This window comes from Pseudonaja textilis, chromosome 7, assembly GCF_049901715.1.
Source record: "Pseudonaja textilis isolate UNSWEBS1 chromosome 7, rPseTex1.2, whole genome shotgun sequence".
Lineage (NCBI taxonomy): Eukaryota > Metazoa > Chordata > Lepidosauria > Squamata > Elapidae > Pseudonaja > Pseudonaja textilis.
In genome coordinates, this window is record NC_141996.1 from 8070004 (window position 1) to 8090651 (window position 20648).

General features: G+C 41.1%; 1 protein-coding gene across 9 annotated transcripts in view; it reads right to left on the reverse strand.

Annotated features, from left to right (window-relative positions):
• Window positions 1-322: 322 nt before the first annotated feature.
• PICALM (phosphatidylinositol binding clathrin assembly protein) overlaps window positions 323-20648 on the reverse strand; it is a 77491-nt gene continuing 57165 nt past the window's right edge. For 2 of the 9 annotated variants that reach the window (XM_087936998.1, XM_087937007.1), the window contains 9 exons: window positions 18539-18646; window positions 17353-17484; window positions 17233-17263; window positions 16423-16522; window positions 14686-14709; window positions 11321-11380; window positions 10295-10399; window positions 3431-3536; window positions 1720-1959 (listed from right to left, as the gene is read on the reverse strand). In XM_087936998.1, coding sequence (XP_087793124.1) covers window positions 3441-3536; window positions 10295-10399; window positions 11321-11380; window positions 14686-14709; window positions 16423-16522; window positions 17233-17263; window positions 17353-17484; window positions 18539-18646 — 656 coding nt within the window. In that variant the 3' untranslated portion in view covers window positions 1720-1959; window positions 3431-3440. Of the gene's footprint in view, window positions 1960-3430; window positions 3537-10294; window positions 10400-11320; window positions 11381-14685; window positions 14710-16422; window positions 16523-17232; window positions 17264-17352; window positions 17485-18538; window positions 18647-20648 lie in introns of all 9 variants that reach the window. The other 7 variants (XM_087937005.1, XM_087937001.1, XM_087937006.1 and 4 more) reach the window with 5 other exon arrangements.

A 20648-nucleotide genomic window follows, 5' to 3' on the forward strand; every position in this document is an offset into this window, starting at 1 on the left:
GGGACACAAAAAAGAGCCCCCAACTGGGCGTGACCCGAGGAACAATGATTTCACCATTTGATCCTTTCACAACAGAAGTGCTTTTGTGCTTCCGACACGGAAGTCTAGTGTAGCTGTCTGTAAGTATTGGCAATAGTTTAGGTCTATTCACGAAGACCTCAGTCCAAAAACCAAACACAGTATATCACCTGCAGCAACTGGTGAGAATTTTTCTTCTCGCTTACTGAATTTATACAATAATTAAAAGCGGCTATTTTTGCCCTGCATCCCTACAGAAATAACACCTCACACCCTCAGAGATTCATACCGCAACTCAAACAAGTTTGTGGAAGCTGCGTTTTATTTGAAAATCCACCTTTTTTGCTAACATACATTTTATAACATTTTAAACAAAAATAGAATCTGCAGAGACAATGCAGCAAATATGCTTAATTCATGTACAGAATTGCTTTCATGCCCCAGACTATCCTCCTTTTAAGGCCCCAAATGCCACCTAAAACCGATAGGATGTATTTACATATAGCACCGATCCACAGTGCTGTTTTCAAATTCACCAAAGAACAAAAAGGATTCCTATGCGCTGAGAAATCCAGGGCACCAGGAAGCCATCCCGAACACGATTCGATGGAGCTTCCCCTGGAGAACTTCATGGATGGGTTGCCCATAGCAAAAAGACACGACTTCCCTTCCGAGATTTTCATTCTGTTTTCTTGGTACATGATTCCAACGCAGAAAAGAATGTCTTCTCCACGCCCCCGCCCCACCACCAGAACTGTCCATAGTTGCTTGTTTTGTTTTTCTTTTATACAGAGAAGGAAAGTCTCTGAAAGTGAAAGCAATTCCTCACATTCATTTGGAAAAGGCTGTTATGTCAAGTGTTAGATAAATGCCATGCCAAGCACAAAGCAAGGAAAAGCTTTCTCAAAGCACCGAGGACGCCTGGTTGAAAAAAATACCATGCTCCCACCAGCCAGCTGTTTCGCACACTCCCACCCTTTCGCCAAATCTTTAGCAGAACTGGCAGCTTCGTCTGTCGGTCGCTCTTAATTCCTTGGAGGGTGTGGGGAGGGGGGGTGTTGTGTATTCAACAAGGGGCATTTTTTCAGACCTTGGTACGTGCCCGATATTCTGCACGGCAGGAGTATGGATTGAAAATTGTCTAAGAAATTGTTCCGGTGGATAAAAAAAAATAATAATAAAAGGAGACGGACCCCTTAATGGGAGACTCATAGGATACATCGGCATTCGTTCCTCTGTAGAGGAGGCTTTGTGATATATTTGTTATTTTAAACGGATAATCATAAATAAATACAAACAAATAATACATAAAGGAATGTCTATGCGAACGGAATATATAATTCGGTGGGTTGGTTGTTGGGGTTTTTTTGTTTCGTTTTGTTTTTTGTTCTCCTTTTTAAGTTAAAACTTTGCAGTATGGAGACTAACATTGGTGATGAAACGGAGAGAGGAAGCTGTAGAATCAGAGAGTTAGGATTTGATCCTCTAGAGAGAAAAGCCGCTGAAGTTAAGGAGAAAAACCAAGGTGTCCAGCTCTTCATTCCCAAGAGCACTTTCCAGAACATTGATTAGCGGGATAGGTAGCTTCTTTCATGGGTTACCAATCAATGTTATAAAATAGGGGACGGGAGTTACTAACGTGTTAAGTTACCGCGGGAAAGGGGTGGGGGGGGAATAGAAAAAAGATCCCACACCAAATTTGTGGCAATTCTTGGCTTTATACCACGCTTGCAGGGTGCTGAGATTTCCTTAGGTTGGCCGAGAGACTCGCAACTTTGTTGTGGGCTTTGCATGATTTGAGTCTGTTCTACTGGAGAGCTGGAGAGACTTCCGTTTTGGACTGAGCTGCAAAAAAAGGGGTTGGTCACTGAGCACGTGTCTTTCTGGGAATTTTTTCTCTCTCTCGCTCCACTCCGTCTGGTATGATTACATAAACTGGATCTGAGAAAATAAAAGATGAAATCAAGGTTAGCTCGTCGACAGGAAGAGGATAGCCATAGCTTGGGGGTGAACTGTGGGGTTCTTGGTGCCCGCTGAATGTGGTTGCTTTCTTGTGGAAGACATTTCATTACCCAACTTGGTAACATCATCAGGGCTGCACTGATGCTACCCAGTTGCCTGATGAAACGTCTGCAAGAAAGCAACGTTCCAGAGCGCACTAAGGAAGTCATAGATCACCTTAACAATGTCAGCACACAACTCTGTCTTAATTTCTTCTGATCTCATCCCTTTGCTAGCTACGTTTAAAACCTAAAGGAAGCCTCCAAAATATCTCTGATGCAGCCAACATCACTCTGCAATCATCACCATTTCCTCTTAACAACCTGATAACCCATTGCGCGGTGGAGTCCGGGAAACTGAATGGAGCTAGCAGGGTGTTTAAGGGCCAGATGCCCTTCCTGTTGCCAAGGCGGAGTTTTGTTCAGCAGATATATTCTCACTGTGCCCAGAAAGAGAAATATCTGCCTCTACATAGGATCAAATTCACAGCCCCCTGATTGTGAGGCGAGAGCTTCACCTCTAGGCCATCCTACCCCTCCAACATCACTCTTCAATGAAGGATAAATTATTAGGGAGAACTGCCCTAAGTCACACAAATGGTTTCCATTCAACAAAGATGGAGGATGTGGCATAGCTGTGACAGCTGTATTTATGCCACGCTTCAGCCCAATATGGGATTTAAAATACGGGTGGCAACTTTGATAGATGCAAAAATGGAATTGCAGGCAAAATGGGGCAACTTATCAAAGCACTAGAGAGGTCGACTGTAAAATGGCTTTATGGCAACTACAACACAAACTGGATTTTTAAAAATAGTAATTTTCTTTCAAAGGCCATGGTTGATGGTCAAGAGACTTTAGACCAAAAATGTAACGCAAAGCAAATCCAAAATTGTGAGGGAAGGGTAAACAAAAAAAACCAAAATGTTCTTCTGGGATCCCAATAACACAAGAAAAAGATTTAATACTTGAAGAATGACATTAATACTTGAATCCAGCCATTTACGATCTCCGTGTAGCTCAACGCACACAACTGGAGAGATTCAGATCTGTGGGACACGTGGCTCACTTATCACACCTGGAGACGTAGCAAAAGAGGCACCTCAAGAGACCAGGTGCTGATCTGATTCAGATGTCTCTCCACATCCAGCATACAAACGTGCGTATTTCATTAGTTTCAACCAACGTAACATTGTTTTCAGAGTTTTAGTGGCGATGCTAAAATTTTGCTCCATCAGGGAAAGTTTGCTCATCCAATCAAAGCATTCAAACGTGCAATTCTGCACAGACCTCGCCAACATGAACGATATTTCGATGCAATTGTGGCAGGGAGTGGCTCTCTGGGACGCCGAAAGAGGTTGTTCCCAGGTGGCCAACGCCCTCCCACCCTCCCCAAAATGAACATGCAATACCTAAAGGATCCTACAAGAAATCCTGCAGGGAGACCTCTGCAAAGGGGTCCTTTCCTGAAGGTCTGTGTGGACTCTGAGTAGTGGATGGGCTGGAGGCAGCAGACAACTGGGAGAGAAGATGGCAGAGAGGGAGAGAGAGAGAGGGAGGGAGAGGGAAGGAGAGAGAAAAAGAAAGCCTCAATGACAGAACCAGAAAGGCGGGAAATGTAATGATGGAGAAGGCAGTTAGGAGAAAAGGTAGTTACAGCTGAGGTGGGCTGGTTAATAGGGAGGAGGGAAGAACCATGGCATGGAAAATGCCATTTCTGCTCCAATGGTATGGTAGATGTCCAAAATAAAGATAGCAATAGCATTTAGACTTATATACCGCTTCACAGTGCTTTACAGCCCTCTCTGAACAGTTTACAGAGTCAGCCTGTTGCCCCCAACGATCTGGGTCCCCATTTTATCCACTTCGGAAGGAGGGAAAGGCTGAATCAAACTGCAGCCTGGTGAGATTCGAACTGCTAAGCTGCAGGCAGCAGAAGTAGCCTGCAGTACTGCACTCTAACCACTGTGCCACCGTGGCTCATAGATTCCCCTAGAAACAGGGAACTCAGTATTTGGATGTGTCTGGAAGAAAATGTTGGCATCTCAGCCATTCACAACTGGTCCTTGACTTACAGCCATTTGTTTAGTGGCTGTTCGAAGTTACAATGGCACTGAAAAAAAGGGGCTTATGACTTAGTTTTCACGTTAACAACTGTGATTATTACAGAATAGAATAACAGAGTTGGAAGGGACCTGGGAGGTCTTCTAGTCCAACCCCACCCTGCTTAGGCAGGAAACCCTACACCACTTCAGACAAATGGTTGTCCGATCTCTTCTTAAACACCTCCAGTGTTGGAGCATTCACAGCTTCTGGAGGCAAGTTGTTCCACTGGTTAATTGTTCTGACTGTCGGGAAATTTCTCCTTAATTCTAGGTTGCTTCTCTCCTTGATTAGTGTCCACCCATTGCTTCTTGTCCTGCCCTCAGGACTCTTGAAGCTTCCCCATGGTCATGTGATCGAGATTCAGATGCGGGGCAACTGGCGTGTATTTATGATGGTTGCAGTACCTTGAGGTCACGTGATCACCATTTGCACCTTCAGACAAGCAAAGTCCACAGGGGAGCCAGACAGTCACTTAACAATTGCGTTACTAACTTAACAGCTGCGGTGATTCACTTAACAACTGCGGCCAGAAATCTTGTAAAGTGGAACAAAGCTCACTTAACAACTGTCTTGCTTAGCAGTGGGCTCAGTTGTGGTCATAAGTCGAGAACAACCCCTTAGTGGTCTGGCTAATTCTCTCAACAAGGCCAAAAATCAGAGATTCACTTTCTGTCTTTCACCAGTTGCCTAATGTGGTGTTACAATTTCAAAACTGCCTCAGATATTCAGACCTGAGCCTTTACTTATACAGACAAATAATGTACTTGTACAGGTAGTCCTCGACTTACAACAGTTCATTTAGTGACCGTTCAAAGTTACAACGGCACTGGGAAAAGTGATTTATGACCGTTGTTCCCGGTTACCACCTTTGTAGCATCCCCATGATCACGTGATCAAAATTCAGATGCCTGGCAATTGGTTCACGCTTATGACCCGTTGCTTTGTCCCTTTGGCGACCTTCTGACAAGCAAAGTCAATGGGGGAAGCCAGAGTCATTTCACAACCGCGCTACTAATTTATCAACTGCAGCGATTCACTTAACAACCGTGGAAACCTAGGTCATAAAAGTGGGGGGAAACTCACTTAACGAATGTCTCACTTAACAATGGAAAGTTCAGGCTCAATTGTGGCAGTAAGTTGAGGATCAGCTGCATCAGCAATAAGAGGGCTGATACCAGCCTGGCTAAGGATCGGTTATCTATTGTGCTCTGGAGTAAATCCACCAAAAATGGAACATGAATAATGCAACGGAGTTAACAATAAAGCACACCAGAACAGCTAGACACAAGGACAGTTTTTCCCCGAATGCCATCACTCTGCTAAACAAATAATTCTCTCAACACTGTCCAACTATTTACAAAGTCTGCACTACTATTACTATTAATCTTCTCATCGCTCCTATCACCTCATCCCCTTCCACTTGTTGGACCCTATGACTATTATTAAGTGTTTGTACTTTATGTTTCTTGACTCTTGACGAATGTATCTTTTCTTTTAATGTACACTGAGAGCATTTGCACCAGGACAAAATTCCTTGTGTGTCCAATCCCACTTGGCCAATAAAGGAATTCTAATTCTAATTGCTCATTTTGGTTTTGTCCCCTCAAGGGGGCTCTTTGCAATGATTTCTTCTGACTACTCCAGCTCTGCTTTTTTTATTTTATATTGAGGATTCTTCATACCTAGCAGTAACATTAGTAACATTCTCTACTAATTCTCTTTAAATTACAGGCGGAGACAGCAGCCTATCAACAAAAAGGCCTTTACAATCACTTCCCACCTTTGACCGTAGCCTAAAGTATTGGTCCTATGTGTGCGTTCGTTCTGGGAAGGAATTTTTTTTTCTTTTTAAATAGAGGTCAGGCATAAAATTCTGGAAAGAAAGGAGTGGGTTTTTATTTTTAAATGGAGCCAGAATTACAGTGAAGTGGCTGGTCTCATTTGAATGGATTCCAGGCTCAGTGTTTGGCAAGTCATGTTCAAAGGAACAAAACTGCCTGAAAGATTTGCCACTAGACAGATGAGCTGAGTTGGACAGCATTTTGATTGCCAAAAGATACAACTCAAGGTTCCTTCTGGGAATCAAAGGCTGCAAAATCTGGGTACAGCTACACAGCAGAGGAGTCCTTGAGTTACGACCGTAATGGAGCCTGCTCATTATGGTGGTAAGTCCTGAGAAGCATAACTCGGGTCATCTATGTGACCTAGCAATAGCGCTTTAAGACTTATATACCACTTCACAATACTTTACAGCTCTTTCTAAGCGGTTTAGAGCCGGCATCTTGCCCTCAACACGCTGGGTCCTCATTTTACCCACCTTGGAAGGAGGGAAGGCTGAGTCCACCTTGAGCCGGTCAGGATCGAACTGCTGGCAGTGGGTAAGAGTTTTCCTGCAGCACTGCATTTTATAACCACGGCGTCACAATGTCCTATCCGATTTCACAACCCTTTTTGGTGGTAGTTGTTAAGCCGAAGCCAGGGTCGTAAAACTGGAAGCGAATGCTGGGTTTTTGACAAAAGTGTTGCAAAATGCAGTCACGTGACTGACTACAGGATGTTGCAAAATGGCCGTATATCTAGGCTGGCTGCCCAATGCTCAAAGGTCATGTGACTCTGTGTGTGTGTGTGTGTGTGTGTGTGTGTGTGTGTGTGTGTGTGTGTGTGTGTGTGTGTGTGTCTGTGTGTTTGTGTAAGTGTAAGCATCAGAACTTTCAATTTGGGTCGTAAGCACTGCCCCTCCCCCGGGAAGGTCCATTTTTAATTTCAAATGGTCACTAAGCAACTAGTTGTAAGTTAAGGGTGACCTGCATTCACTGTGATATGCCTTATTTTAGGGTTTACACCACAGTTTTCATCAGTTCTGAATAAGCCTTGTTATTAAGAATTCAAAGGGAGGTTAAGGAATACATACAGCACAGAGGACAAAACTCTTTACCCAAGAGTAGCAATACTGGCGAAGAGATAAGCAATCCTACTGGATTTACTGCAATTTCTAAACCTTTAATTATAATTAAAACCCTTATTTCCAGTTTTGGCACATCTACATGCCTAAGCCTACATAGTGCTTACTCAGATATTTCCTGAGAGACACTTTCACAATACAACTGGAGACAACTGGGGTTGGACTAGCCCACCTCCTAAGGTCCCTTCCAATCATATTATTCTGTTATTATATATACTAACATATCTCTGTACTTCTCAGATTAACATGTTATTAGATTGGCTGCACAAATTAGGTGAAGGGAATTTTTCTTCCCTGTTACTGTTCTGGGGCCTTTTTAAGACAGTCCCCATTATGTTTAAATTCTGTTCAAAACCATAAGTAAATAAATATTATCAATATGGGAAAGTGGCTGTCTGTTCCATATCAACTGTCACGACAGAATTTGCTTTTTGCTAAAAATAGACTCGTTATGTTTAGAATATAATCTACAAGTGAGCCCAAGATACTTAAAAGTCTAGCGAATTCTTCCTACCATGGAAACTGTCTTCCAAACAGCAGCGCCAAATTGCTTTTTTTAAAAAAAAAAAAAAGTAAATATTTTAGTCATACGTATACACAATAGTTCAGTCACACTGAATGTAGGAAGGTAGAACAAAATTCTATTAAAAGCACTCAAGATTCCCACCAATGCCTAAAATATCACTCTGATCCAAGCTTTCCCATAGGATTTTAATTCCTTCCATGTTCTGGTTCCAGCACAGGATATCAACTTCATCAGAGAGTTAAAATAAAATTAAATGCATCTGTTCCTTTGCCTTTGATGATAGTATTAATGCTTGTATGAAGTTTCTTTCATCCAGGCATTTTCCCTCAGATGAGGAAATTTTCCCTCAAAGGAAGCAAAAGCACGCCAGTGTACCTCAACCTGGTTTAAGTTAGCCATGAAAACCTGGTTTTGACCCCGTGCCCTGGTCTAGGGAATGGAGCAGACCCATTGGGGTAAAAATGCCGTGTTAAAGGCAATGGTTCTATTACTGTCTGGAGCAACCTTGGGAATTTCCAGTAACGTGGACTTCAGCCTCCAGAATTCTCATCAATGGTCCTGCTGGATTTGGAATTCTGGGAACTGAAGTCCTGGAAATTCCCTTGAGAACCCTGACCTGGAGGATTATTGCTCTTTTCTCTTGGCTATGTTTTTGACTGTTTAATATTCTATACCAGAGGTTGAGACTTGTGGACTTCAACTCCCAGAATTCCACAAGTCTTAAAAGTTGCCAAGTTTGAGGGGCCCTGTTCTATACCATCCAGAGCCTTTAGGGAGTTGCACAGCCGTAGAAATTTGTTAAATGAATAAACAAGCTTACATTAGCCAAAATTACTTGCTTAGAGTTCAGTAATTGACACAACTTCCTTGTGTATTTCCTATAGAACAGTCTTACTTCTTATATGCTCTGCTCTGCTCTCTCATCTCTACTCTCCCTAACATAAATTTCCTAGTTGAGATATTTTCTCTTTTGCTCTGGGTGAAGCTCTGACAGCAGCAGTTACTAAAACTGGTCCCATTTACACCCTCTGAGAAGCACCCTTTAAGCACAAAAACCTATCTTTGGGTCCATAACCTGTACTTTGTGTCTGGAGAGAAACAGGTGGATATGGAAAAGAACAGAATGAGGAAACTATGTGGGGTTTAATGAGGGAAGAGGCAGGGACATGCCATGAATGGGTCCCTTTCAGATCCATGGCAAACGGTGAAAGTCCAGGCTCATTCACTCCAGTTGCTGTGGTTAACGTATTTAGTTCACGTAACGTAAAGTGTTTGCCCGTGCGTGCAGCTTAACTAACAAAAGGCTTGCCAACGCCAACAGGTGACCCAAAAGGAACAACTATTCCTTCAAAACGCTAAGGCAGGCCAAGCAGAGGTGACACCTGGCTAGCAAACAGGCCTTCACAACAAGCCTTTGTTCCCTCAGCGAGAAACTCTAATAAATCTGACATCGGTAAAGCCAAGCCAAGAGCAACGAATTAAACCACAAATGGTTTAATTCAGGGGCAAACCCAGAGAATGCTTACACGGAGGGTGGGTTGCTAATGACAACAGTTGATTTCCTCATTCTTAGCTACATGGCCAAGATCAATCCAAGCGTTCAGAAAGGGCACAGGTTACAAATTCTTCTGCTGCCGTGCCATTTAGGGATAGAGGGGAAGGAATAACTCAAGGTTGAACTCTTCAAAGTATGTCCTATCTGTGAAAATACTGCTGGCCTCAAATCTTTTTGTTTGTTTGTTTGCTTGCTTTTTGGATAGCCTAAGGCAGAGGTCTCCAAACTTGGCAACTTTAAGTTTTGTAGACTTCAACTCCCAGAATTCCTTAGCCAGCATAACCAGCTGAGGAATTCTGGGAGTTGAAGTCCACAAATCTTAAAGTTGCCAAGTTTGGAGACCTCTGATCTAAATAGACACAAGCTCTCCCAATGTGCACCGGAATCTGTATCTTATAAAATCATTCTCTTGCTTAAGAAAGCAAGTTTGTGGACATAGAGACATTACAGTCTTCAGTACTGTCTTGATTTCAGAATGCATCCAAGGGGAACATTTTCAAATTCTCATGTAAGGGAAGAACAAAAATGGAACATTTCCTTTGTTATAGATTAAAAAAAAAACAAAGTGTGCAATGACATCAGTACAATGAGAATATGCTGTAGGCATCAAAACCAGCTTAATACTTTAAGCCTCAGAAGTAGAAATCTTATATTTAATCTGGATAGTGAAACACATTTCTTTGTAACTTTCCTTCTAATACACCCCCTGGAAACATGTATTATTCAGTCTTTTTAGTAACTCTTCTGGCGCCTCCTCAGCTTCAACTTCTCTGACAGAAGAAAAAATACTATTTTTATTTATGGATTCACTGATGAATTACCCAATTTGATTGTCATCTCAAAACTTGCTTCAGTAGGACTTCCTTTGAAGAACTCACACCTCAGATTTTTGGAGTCCTCTGGTGTATAATTCCTTGAACAAGGAATAGGAACAATTGTTCCTATGAACAATTTGGACAATTCCATCTGGCTCAGAATGAAAGCTGTCTTGGATGTGAAACTAGCTTAACATCTGAACCAGATACATCTGCTTGCCACTAACAATTAAAACTATTTTAACTGATTTCATTCTCAACAGAGGACCTTCCTTGTACTTTCAGGGCTCCAGAGTACAAATTAAAACCTACCTGTGCTCCTGATATAGGACCAAAAGGATTTGGAGGTCTCATGACAGGTTGGCTGTATATTAAAGTTGGCTGTGTCATTACTGGTACTCCTCCCATTTGGGATGGCTAAAAATCCAGAATAGCACAGAATTAATGTTATGAAATTAATGATGACAACCATTAAGAGTATGCTTTCAACCATCATCTTCTGTAAACAAGACAGTAGAACATTTATGAAATAGCAGGATGGGTTAGCCATCAGAGCTACCACAAAGAAGTCACTGGAAATACTTTAGTGTCATTTTTGCTGGAGGGATTTTCCCTACATGACCTCTCTGTCCTTTTAGGCAGGGGACTCCAAACTTGACCATTTTAAGACTCATGGACTTCATGCTGGGTGAAGAATTCTGGGAGTTGAAGTCCACGAGTCTTAAAAGTGGCCAAGTTTAAAGACCCCTGCTTTTAGAAATGGCCAACGAGAGTCTGCTTTTTGTTCCAGGTGGGCTCCAGCCCAACAAAAGCTCCAGCCCAGAGGATACATACAAAATTCTTTCACCACATCTGTTCTTGCATCATTTTAAGGTATTCTTATTCAGAAAGCACCCTTTTCATTTCAGTTGTAATAACTGGGCCTGATTGTTAATGTTTCTTACATCACCCATCTGTTTTAAGTTAACTCTAATTTTAACTGTACTTTTGTGCAAATTCTGCAGCACATCTGGAAGGTATTAGAAAACTGGAAGCAAAAGAGTCTATTATTTCTTTGGGGTTACAATTTGTCTCCCACTTTTCTACCTTAATGTGCTCAGAGTAGTTTACCATGAGTGATTTTCCTAGCAAACTGAGATCACAAAGGGGGGAGGGAAGAGAAGAGGAGAGAAAAGGGAGGAGAGGGGGAGGGAGAGAGAATGGGACAGAATTCAAACAGATTCATCTCGGAACAGTCTTCTCCCATAAACACACAAACAAGCATAATGAATGTATTGGGAAGGGATGTCTGACGAATTAATGCTCCTCAAAAGGACTTAAAATACAAACTTTACTGACCATTCCATATCCCATCATTCCTGTTGGCGTTGTAGCGGGGTAGGCCATGACAGGGGGTGCCTAATCGGAAAAGCACAACATTATTTTATTCTCTTTTTTTAGCCTTGTGCTTTATAAGTTTTTACATTTTTTAAAACGATAACCATTGTTCTGTATATCTTAAGAATATACACCTACAATCGTTTGAGATCGGCAACATAAACCATATAAACGTGATGAATGAATGGATAAATAAATAAATCCCCAAAGAACAAATGATTCTTTTGTACCTTGATCAAAGACAGAGCTGATTTTATGTTTTTGTTATTAACTATGGCTCTGATATTTTTTGAAGGGAGATCGCTGCCCCCAAAGCCTCTCAACTGGGACAAGATAAAAGAACTGTTAATTATCACAATTAATGAACTATTTAACTGACAATACTCTTGTATGACCTCCATTACCAGCTGAAGCCTAATTGGCAACTACATAATTTATTAGAATAACCAATTACTGATTAAAATGAGCAGTTTCAGACTGCTGCTCTCTTTAAGCACTAAAGCATAGTTGCAGATACCTGAGGTATCTACAGGTTAGAGCTGGTCCAGGTTAATATGGGGATCTCAGAGAGCTGGCAACTCCAACGAACTACCTTAAATCATTAAATTTTAGGTAGGAGGTTTACCAAAACATTAACAATAGCTCAATGAATCCCTAAAACTTCATGAAAATGAACTCCAAATTTGATGGACTTCAGACAATTATTAGATTACTGGGAACGTGCTAGATATTTGCACGCAGTTCAACAACTATATGCCAGCATACATATATTCTGAGTTTTTTCTCCACGTCGCTGCCAGTTAATATTGACGAGGTGTTTTGTAAGATGTATTCCTTTATGGTGTTTTTTTTTTAGCATTTTTAACCTACACAACTTAGGCAAGAATATCCTTAATTTTATATTAATTTTGTGACATCTGCTACGGCCGCACCAAACACGCACTTTGCGCAGGCGCAGAGGCGTTCCCACTTGCCTCCTGCAAGCCTCCACTCTCCCTGTCACCTCAGCAGCTGCCGCACAGCACTCTCCTGGGCCACACAAAGCAGCTGCGCTTCAAATTCAGAGGATAAAGGTGAGTATGGGAGCCCAGGCGGGTGGGCGGGCCCAACAGCAGAGCGCCGGAGAATCGGTTCGGTCTCTGCTGCGCATCGCCGCTACTGGCTTGGCCAGAACTGAGCCGAACAAGTAGCATATCCCCACTGATCTATATCTATATCTTTGCAAGCAATTGTGCTTACGAGTAACTTAACGTATGTCACTTCTTCCTCCTTCTGATGAGCAATAATCAATTAATAATAATAATAATGCAATTTTTGCTCAATGAACTTTAATGATCTTTCATGCAAAAATCCTAGGAAGAGGCCAATTGCTCCATAAAATGGCAAGCAGAAAAACACGTGTGTGGTATAGGCACTAGACTCATCCTGCTATGCAATGTCATACCCATTGTTTTATAAGAAATCCAACTGTCTGAAAAAGATTTTCTAAAAAGATAGAAGTGAATGAAGGAAAGCCACACTGTTTTTCCTATGGACTACACTGTTACGCAGGACAATGGGATCCAATTGGCTATTGTTTACTATGATTGATGAAATGGCAGCGATTAATATTAACATAGCAAAAGATGGTATATATGCAGGGGTGGGCTGCCTAGGGTTTGCGTGGGTTCGGGAGAACCCTTAGCTCTGGCAATCGGTTGTCTCCTGCCAACCCACCCCTGCCTTAGTCTGTCCTTTATTTCGGCAGTTTTGAAGCTCGGCTGAGGCACAGCACAGCGGATTACCGCGCCTCAGCTGTTGTATTCACCAGAATTGCAGGAAGTAGCAAAGCTATAAAATGGTGGTTTTGTAATGTTCTGCGCGCAAAGTGCGCGCTCACTGAACCAGTTGTGAAACCGGTAGAAGCCCATCACTGTATATATGCGTATACATGGCCATAGGTTTGCTCATTTTTTTAACTGTTTAAGGTGGTCTAAGATTTTCTTCTCCATGAAAAGATTATAGGGAAAGACCAATAATGATATGGGAAGTAAAACCGAACGGGCTGAAGTAGGATATTTCAAAAGAAAGAGCTGAAGAATTAAAGTTACTATGATTTTTGATGTATGGAAATTCAGTCGTAAGCGTCATATATAGAGCAGATTGAACAAACCAGAAAGATAATCTAAAGGTTAAAAACTTCTCTCAGTTAAACTTACCTCAAAAACAGGTAGTGCTCAACTTACAACCATTTGTTTAGTGACTGTTCAAAACGGCATCGAAAAAAGGGGACCTATAAGCATTTTTGTACACGTACAACTGTTGCAGCATCCCCACAGTCACAGGATCAAATAAATTCGTGTGCTTGGCAACTGACATGTATTTATGACAGTTGCAGGGTCCCAGGGTCATGTGATGTGCTTTCATGACCTTCGGACAAGCAAAGTCGATGGGGAAGCCAGATTTGCTTAACAACTGTGTTACTAACTTAACAACTGCAGTGATTCACTGAACAACTGTGGCAAGAAAGGTTGCAAAAGGGGGGGCAAAACTCACTTAGCAACCGAAATTTTGGGTGCAATTGTGGTCGTAAGTTGAGGACTACCTGCAGGGATTTACAGTATAAAAGTATATAGAGACTTTATTCTTTAGCTCTTATCGATACTTATGAACAACTAGATAGGCCATTTGTGGGTTTTTTTAAAAAAAAAATTATGTTTTTTGAGTGGAATGAGATAGCACTGCAGTTCAGACATTATTTTAATCAATTGACCCAGCACGGGAAATATCACCCCATTCAGTGATATTTTAGAACAGAGGTCCCCAAACTTAGCAACTTTAAGACTTGCGGATTTCAACTCCCAGAATTCTCCAGTCGGCATAGAGTTGAAGTCCAGAAGACTTAAAAGTTGCCAAGTTTGGAAACCTGTTTGTTTTAGAACATATTGGTCTCTCCCTCTTTGAAATCAACTCTATGGTAAGTGGGAGTGGAAAGAAGCTTGTGAGGTTCCATGCAATTATTTGTATGCACAAACACCATTTTTTTTCCATTTCATTTATTCAAATTCAAATGCATATTTAAAAAAGGCAAGGCAGATGCAGCACGCCAGTAATTGGGCAGCAAAAGCAGGAAAATAATTGTGAACATTTCTTCATGCCGTTCTTGGCTTCAAAAGGGTGCCCTTAAAATCTGGGCGGATTAGAAACTGCTCGAAATTTCCATCATGCCCAGAAGTGTGGATTAGCGGGATTATGAGATTTGGCTGTAGTGATTAATATCAGCATGCCAATCTGATTGCACAAAAAAAAGGGAAAAAAAAAAGAGGCTGCAGGTTTTGTTCACTTACGTATTGTGGAAAATGCATGCCATTCTGTTTTTCCCCCGGAAGAACAGTTACACAATGCAATAACACTGGATTAGAAATGATTGCTTACACAACAGAATATACACAAAAGCATTTTGGTTACAAGTGTGCTTAACGACTCTGATGACACATTCTTGTAAACCAGTAAGACGTTGAGTGACAAAGAAAATTAAGATTTGATAAGTCTGTGACAAAACATATAATGTAATCTACTCTAGGCAAGTCTGTCACATTTCATGTATTTCTTAACACACTGGACTCCAGTAATTTGTGACAAAAGACTGAGGAGAAAATGAGACAACACAGTGCTAAAGCAGAAGATTAAAACAGAACACTGCTTTTTCCGATCCCAACAGATCACGAAAACTCAAAACGCTGTGTATGGTATAACCCAAAGCCTAAATCTCCTCAGATTACACCATGCTACCTAGAAACCTATTTCGAAATTGCCATTCCATATATTGGTGATCTATAAGAATATTGGGTTGTTTTTTTTAAAAAAAAAGACTGGGTTTTAAATTTAAAGTTATTGTGCAATTTATTTGGAAGCCTCAGTCTTTATTCAGGTATGAAAAGTTAGGGCAGCGCTAAATGTGATGATTACAAGGATTTCTTTTGTCATATTAAGTCCTACAAAAACTGGATCCTGACCCAGAGAAGTTGGAAGGGGCACATCACGACTGCTTCCACAGCTAAATTTCTCTTTCTGAAATGGTTTAGAAATATTTCTTGACCCAAGAGTTGGGGAGGTCAAGGGAAACAGATAGGTTTAAGAAGGGGAGGTTTCCCCAAACCACAGTTTCATTTTTTTTTTTAAGCAAAACATGCCTGGAAGGTTTTTTTAGTTAGGCCTTCATACTGAAACAGAAGTAGGATGATGGCTTGCTCTTACAGAGTTCTTTCATGATTCTCTGATGCCTTGTGTTTTTCTGACTCCTCTTTCCTTGTTCTACTCATTAGATACTGTATATTGTATTCTTAGAACAAAAACTGCCTGAAGAATATTCAGATACAACTGGTTCTTGCTTAATGGCCACTCTTTCAGCCAGCGTTTGATTTTATGACAGTGGTACTTACAACCAGCCATTGCAACAATCCCATGGTAGTGTGATTGTGATCCTGGCCTGCATTTCTGACTGTCACAGCATCCCACAGCCATACGATTGTGATTTGTGACCTTCCCTGCCAACTTTCCACAAGAAAGTCACGAGTCACCTCCTCCAGCTTTTTAAACAAAAGATATTGAATGTTGCACCTTTTAAGACTATGGCTGATGTTAACCTCAAATTGGGTATTTTATCAGCCACTATGAAGTGATTTGAATCTAATCCAAAAGAGAATATTGGATATCCAGGCTTTCTAGAACACATACTAGAATTCTTGATGGTACCTTATCTACCCATGATGCAACCTAAGCCGCTGGATTTATGAAGTCCCACGTGACTGTTGGCCCTAACCTTTGCGGCTTGGTGGCCTGGCTGGAGCGTGGGGAGGGGAACTGGGCTGCATAAGCGGCGGGCCAGCGCACACTGCTACTTGCTGAAGTTGAGTTGCACACGTGGGTGCACGTGCATCGGCCCAATGTTCACACAAGTCAAGCTGTGCACACATGCTTGTGCACCGGCCTGCAAGTTGCACAGCTGAATTTCAAATAGGCCATGGCCCAGTAGGGGGTTGCAGCCCAGGGATTGGGACCCCTGCCCTATGATAACTGCTTACCATGGTTGGAGCATTCCAAGCAGTGGTGGGTGCAATTTTGGGTTGCCAGTTGGAACCGCCTGTTAGTTTCTTTTCTCCTGGCTGGGTCCAGTTTACATCACTATAAATAAATGTTCAAAGTATTAACACTCACAAGTACTCATGTTAAAAAACACCCCGCAAAGCATGAGGTTTTGCATCCTCCATCTCTACAGGTAGTCCTTGACTTACAACCATTCATTTAGTGACTGTTCAAAGTTACAACGGCACTGGAAAAAAGAGACTTATGATCTGCACCCTCCCCGTAGTCAAGTGATCAAAATTTGGGTGCTTGGCAACTGGTTCATATTTACGACGGTTGGGAGTGTCCTGGGATCATGTGAAGCAGCTTTTGAGACCTTCTGACACGCAAAGCCAGTTTCACTTTACATCTTTGTTGCTAACTTAACGGCAGTGATTCACTTAACAACTGTGGCAAGAAAGTTTGTAAAACGGGGCAAAACTCACTTAACTGTTTCAGTTAGCAACATAAATTTGTGGCTCAATTAAGTTAAGGACTGCCTGTCTAGGGGTGGGTGGGTAGAGAGCAGAGAACAACTGGGGGAAGTGAAGTCTGCCATTAGTTCAGTAGCCACCCCCAGCATGGATATTATTGGGGTAGATGGAAAATGCTAAATATTGGTTGTTCAGTCACAGCTGGCTCATTTACAGCACTCTCCCAATCAGCAACACCGTCCTTATCCACACCATTAAAATTTGAATCTGGTAAGTCATGTAAAGCTCCTGTGAACATATATTTAGAAGAAGAAAAAGCTATTTAAAAAAACTCACTTTTTTGCTGTCCCATTTCCAATGCCCAAATCTGTAAACAAAACAAGAAAACGGTTAGGAAACAAGTTCATTTCTTTTAAATTTTTGATTTTCATATATAAGACCCGTACAAATACTTACTGCCTACGAGGTTGGCTAGAGATGAATCCAAGTCATCTAATACTAACTTATTGGGTGGCGCTTTGCAAGTTGGAAGATTCTGGTTCTGAAAAGCCACTGTTGGTTTTAGGAGTCCACCTAATTCATCAAAGCCTTAAAAACAACACATAAACTTTTTCAATTATTGAATCAGATATCAACACATAGGTTATTTTAATATCTTAGCATAATACAGATCGTCCTCGACTTGTGCCCACAATCGAACCCCACATTTCTGTTGCGAAATGAGACATTTGTTAAGTGAATTTTGTCCATTCTACGACCCATTTTTTGCCACATTTGTTAAGTGAATCACTGAAGTTAGTCATAGGGTTAAGTGATTTGAGCTCCCCAATGACATTGCTTTTCAGAAAGCTGCAATAGGTGATCACATGTCTCCAGGATACTGTAACCGTCGTAAATACGAGGCAGTTGCCAAGAATCTGAATTTTGATCATGTGAGCATGGGGGATGCCACAATGGTTGTTGTGTGAAAAATCATCATAAAGTCACTTTTTTAGTGCTGTTGTAACTTCGAAAGATCACTAACTGAACTGCTGTAAGTCGAGGACTACCTGTACAGCTAAAAACACTTTAGGAGTTCTGCTTCTATGCTTCAAAGGGGGATAAAAAGAAAACTAAAATATTGCCATCTTTCTTCTGTAAAATAAAGTTTGACCATTCCAGAAATTCTGGGGTCAAAACCGAAACAGGAGTAAAAGGAATCTTACATCTGAAAAAGCTGATTATAACTTGCAAGCTCTTCCAGAATTAACCTTGGTGAACAACAACAAAAATCACTTCACCGAGGGTGAGAGAATTCATAGATTTCATGAGATGAAACTCAGTCTGTTCATCCTTGGGAAACATGGCATTTAACAGGCTCCTTTTAGGAAAACTCGGAGATCTTCATGCATTTGTGTGCCATTTTTCTTTACTCTCTGAACAGGATTAAGGGGCCTTTGATCCTCTCTGAGGTGGGTTGTTTTCTTGCAGACGTTTCATTGTATATCATTGCACTGATGATGTTATCTAGTTGGGTAATGAAACATCTGCAAGAAAACAATCCCGCTCAGAAAGCACCAAGAACCCCTTCTTTTTAACCCTGATCTAAAAATATTCTCCTTTATCACAACAGGGTTAAATAAGGGCTACTTGAAAGACTTACCACCAGAATCCACTAATGCATTTGAACTTTTGTTTCCAAACACAGACTCAAAGTCCACATTAAGGCCGGCTGATGGCTGCGATGGGGCAACAGGAGATGATGTAAACCCTGCCAACAAAAATGGGGAAAATTACTTATATGCAGTATACATAAACTCTCTGTTTGAAGACAAGAAAAATTGCCCTAAATTATTGTGATGACCAAGAAAATTCAAACACTGAATGACAAATCAAAAACTGGAGGAAAGTTCCATGATTCAAACAGTGAAAAATTCAGAAAAATCATAGAACTGGAAGCAGTCCTAGAGTTCACTGAGACAACACTTTGCCCATTTCAGAAATATAAATCAAAATATTTTTAACAGATGGCCATTCAACTTCAGCTTGACAGCAAAAGTAAATGAAAGTACTGCATGAGCCATTTTTCGTATCTAGAAAAGTACAGAAGGAATACATTATTTATTATTTGACACGTATTCCCTAAACAAGATGACCTGAGGTAATCTCCCTTCCTTCCTTTCCCCCCTCCCTTCCATATCTGCCTGCCTATAATGTCATACTAAAATATACTTTTATGTATTTTAAATAATTTTAGCATTACTATGGAGCTGGTGTCATTGTAATTTTCTATTTCAATTCACAACTTGTAAAACAGTTTTTAAGAATTCCTCCGAATAGTATTCCTGACTTATTTCTACCGTTGACCAATTCATAAAGATTCCTGTATCCGAATCACAAGCATTTAAATGGCATTTAGAACCTACATTATATCTACCTCAACCTTGGGTTTTTAAATTAAGTTCCCACAAATATTTGTCAGCCATAGAAGCCAAGCATGTTTTACACTCCGTTTCCATCAAGCAGTCATGCTACGTGTTCCACAGATATCCATATATTTTATGACTTGCCTTTTATTAAGCCTCTTACAACAACAACCACCCCCGCAAAATGGTTGGGAATAGGGACCAATTTTTAAAGAAATAGCTATGCCACTTTTTGTATGCCGAATCTACTGATATTTCAGCACCAGGACTAAATCAAGAGGGACCATAATGTGAAATACAAGAGCGATCAGTTTGCTGATATTAATTTTGCAATAGTGACAACAATAAACGTGGTATTAGAAATAGCAGAGCAAGAAAGCAGAGAAGAAAATACAATTCCAGCATGGAAACATACAGCTTGTATTGTATTGTATAATTGGTTAGTTGAATTCAAGCGCCTCAAAAGTATTATTATTTTTGTAGGCCTGGAAATGGCATACAAGCACTAAAACTTTACACACAATTATTTTATTTGAAAATGAAGCCTGACAAGGTGACACTTTTTTGGTTAGAAAATGAGATAGATGGATAGTTATTTATAGTCGTAATAGGATGCCGCAGAGTGGCAAAATGTCAAAAAGGCAAATGCTTGATCCGAAATCTTAAGTCATCAAATGAAAAACATAGCAATATATTCAGGAAATAGAACTTCTATTGTATTCCATCTATGAGTGGTGGGACTCATCTCCGGGGGTGGGGGAGGGGGATGAATCTGCCTACTGGGATGAAGTGGACTGGTTGTTTTCATGGTGGTGGAGACAATAACTTGGTTCTCAACACCAATAAGACCAAGGAGCTTATAGTGGATTATAGAAGGACCAGATCAGACATCCGGCCCTTGCTTATCAAGGGAGACCGAGTGGAGCAAGTGGCCACTTTTAAGTTTCTGGGTGTTACCCTAAAAGAGGACCTGAACTGGGGTGCCCACATTGCAGCCCTGGTCAAAAGGGCCCAGCAGAGATTATACTACCTGAGACTTCTCAGAAAACAACCACTGAATGGGAAACTGCTGGTGACCTTCTACCACTGCACCATAGAGAGTATCTTAACAATACTGCACCTCTGTATGGTTTGCCAATTGCACAGTGGCAGATAGGACAGCACTTCAGAGGGTTAACATCATTGCCCAGAAGATCATGGGTTGCCCTCTCCCCTCTTTGGAAGAGTTTTATAGCTCCCGCTGCCTTAAGAAAGCTCAAAACATTCTCAAAGATCCATCTCATCCTGGGCACCCTTTTTTTGATCTATTACCACCTGGCAGATGGTACAGGATAATAAAAACAAGGA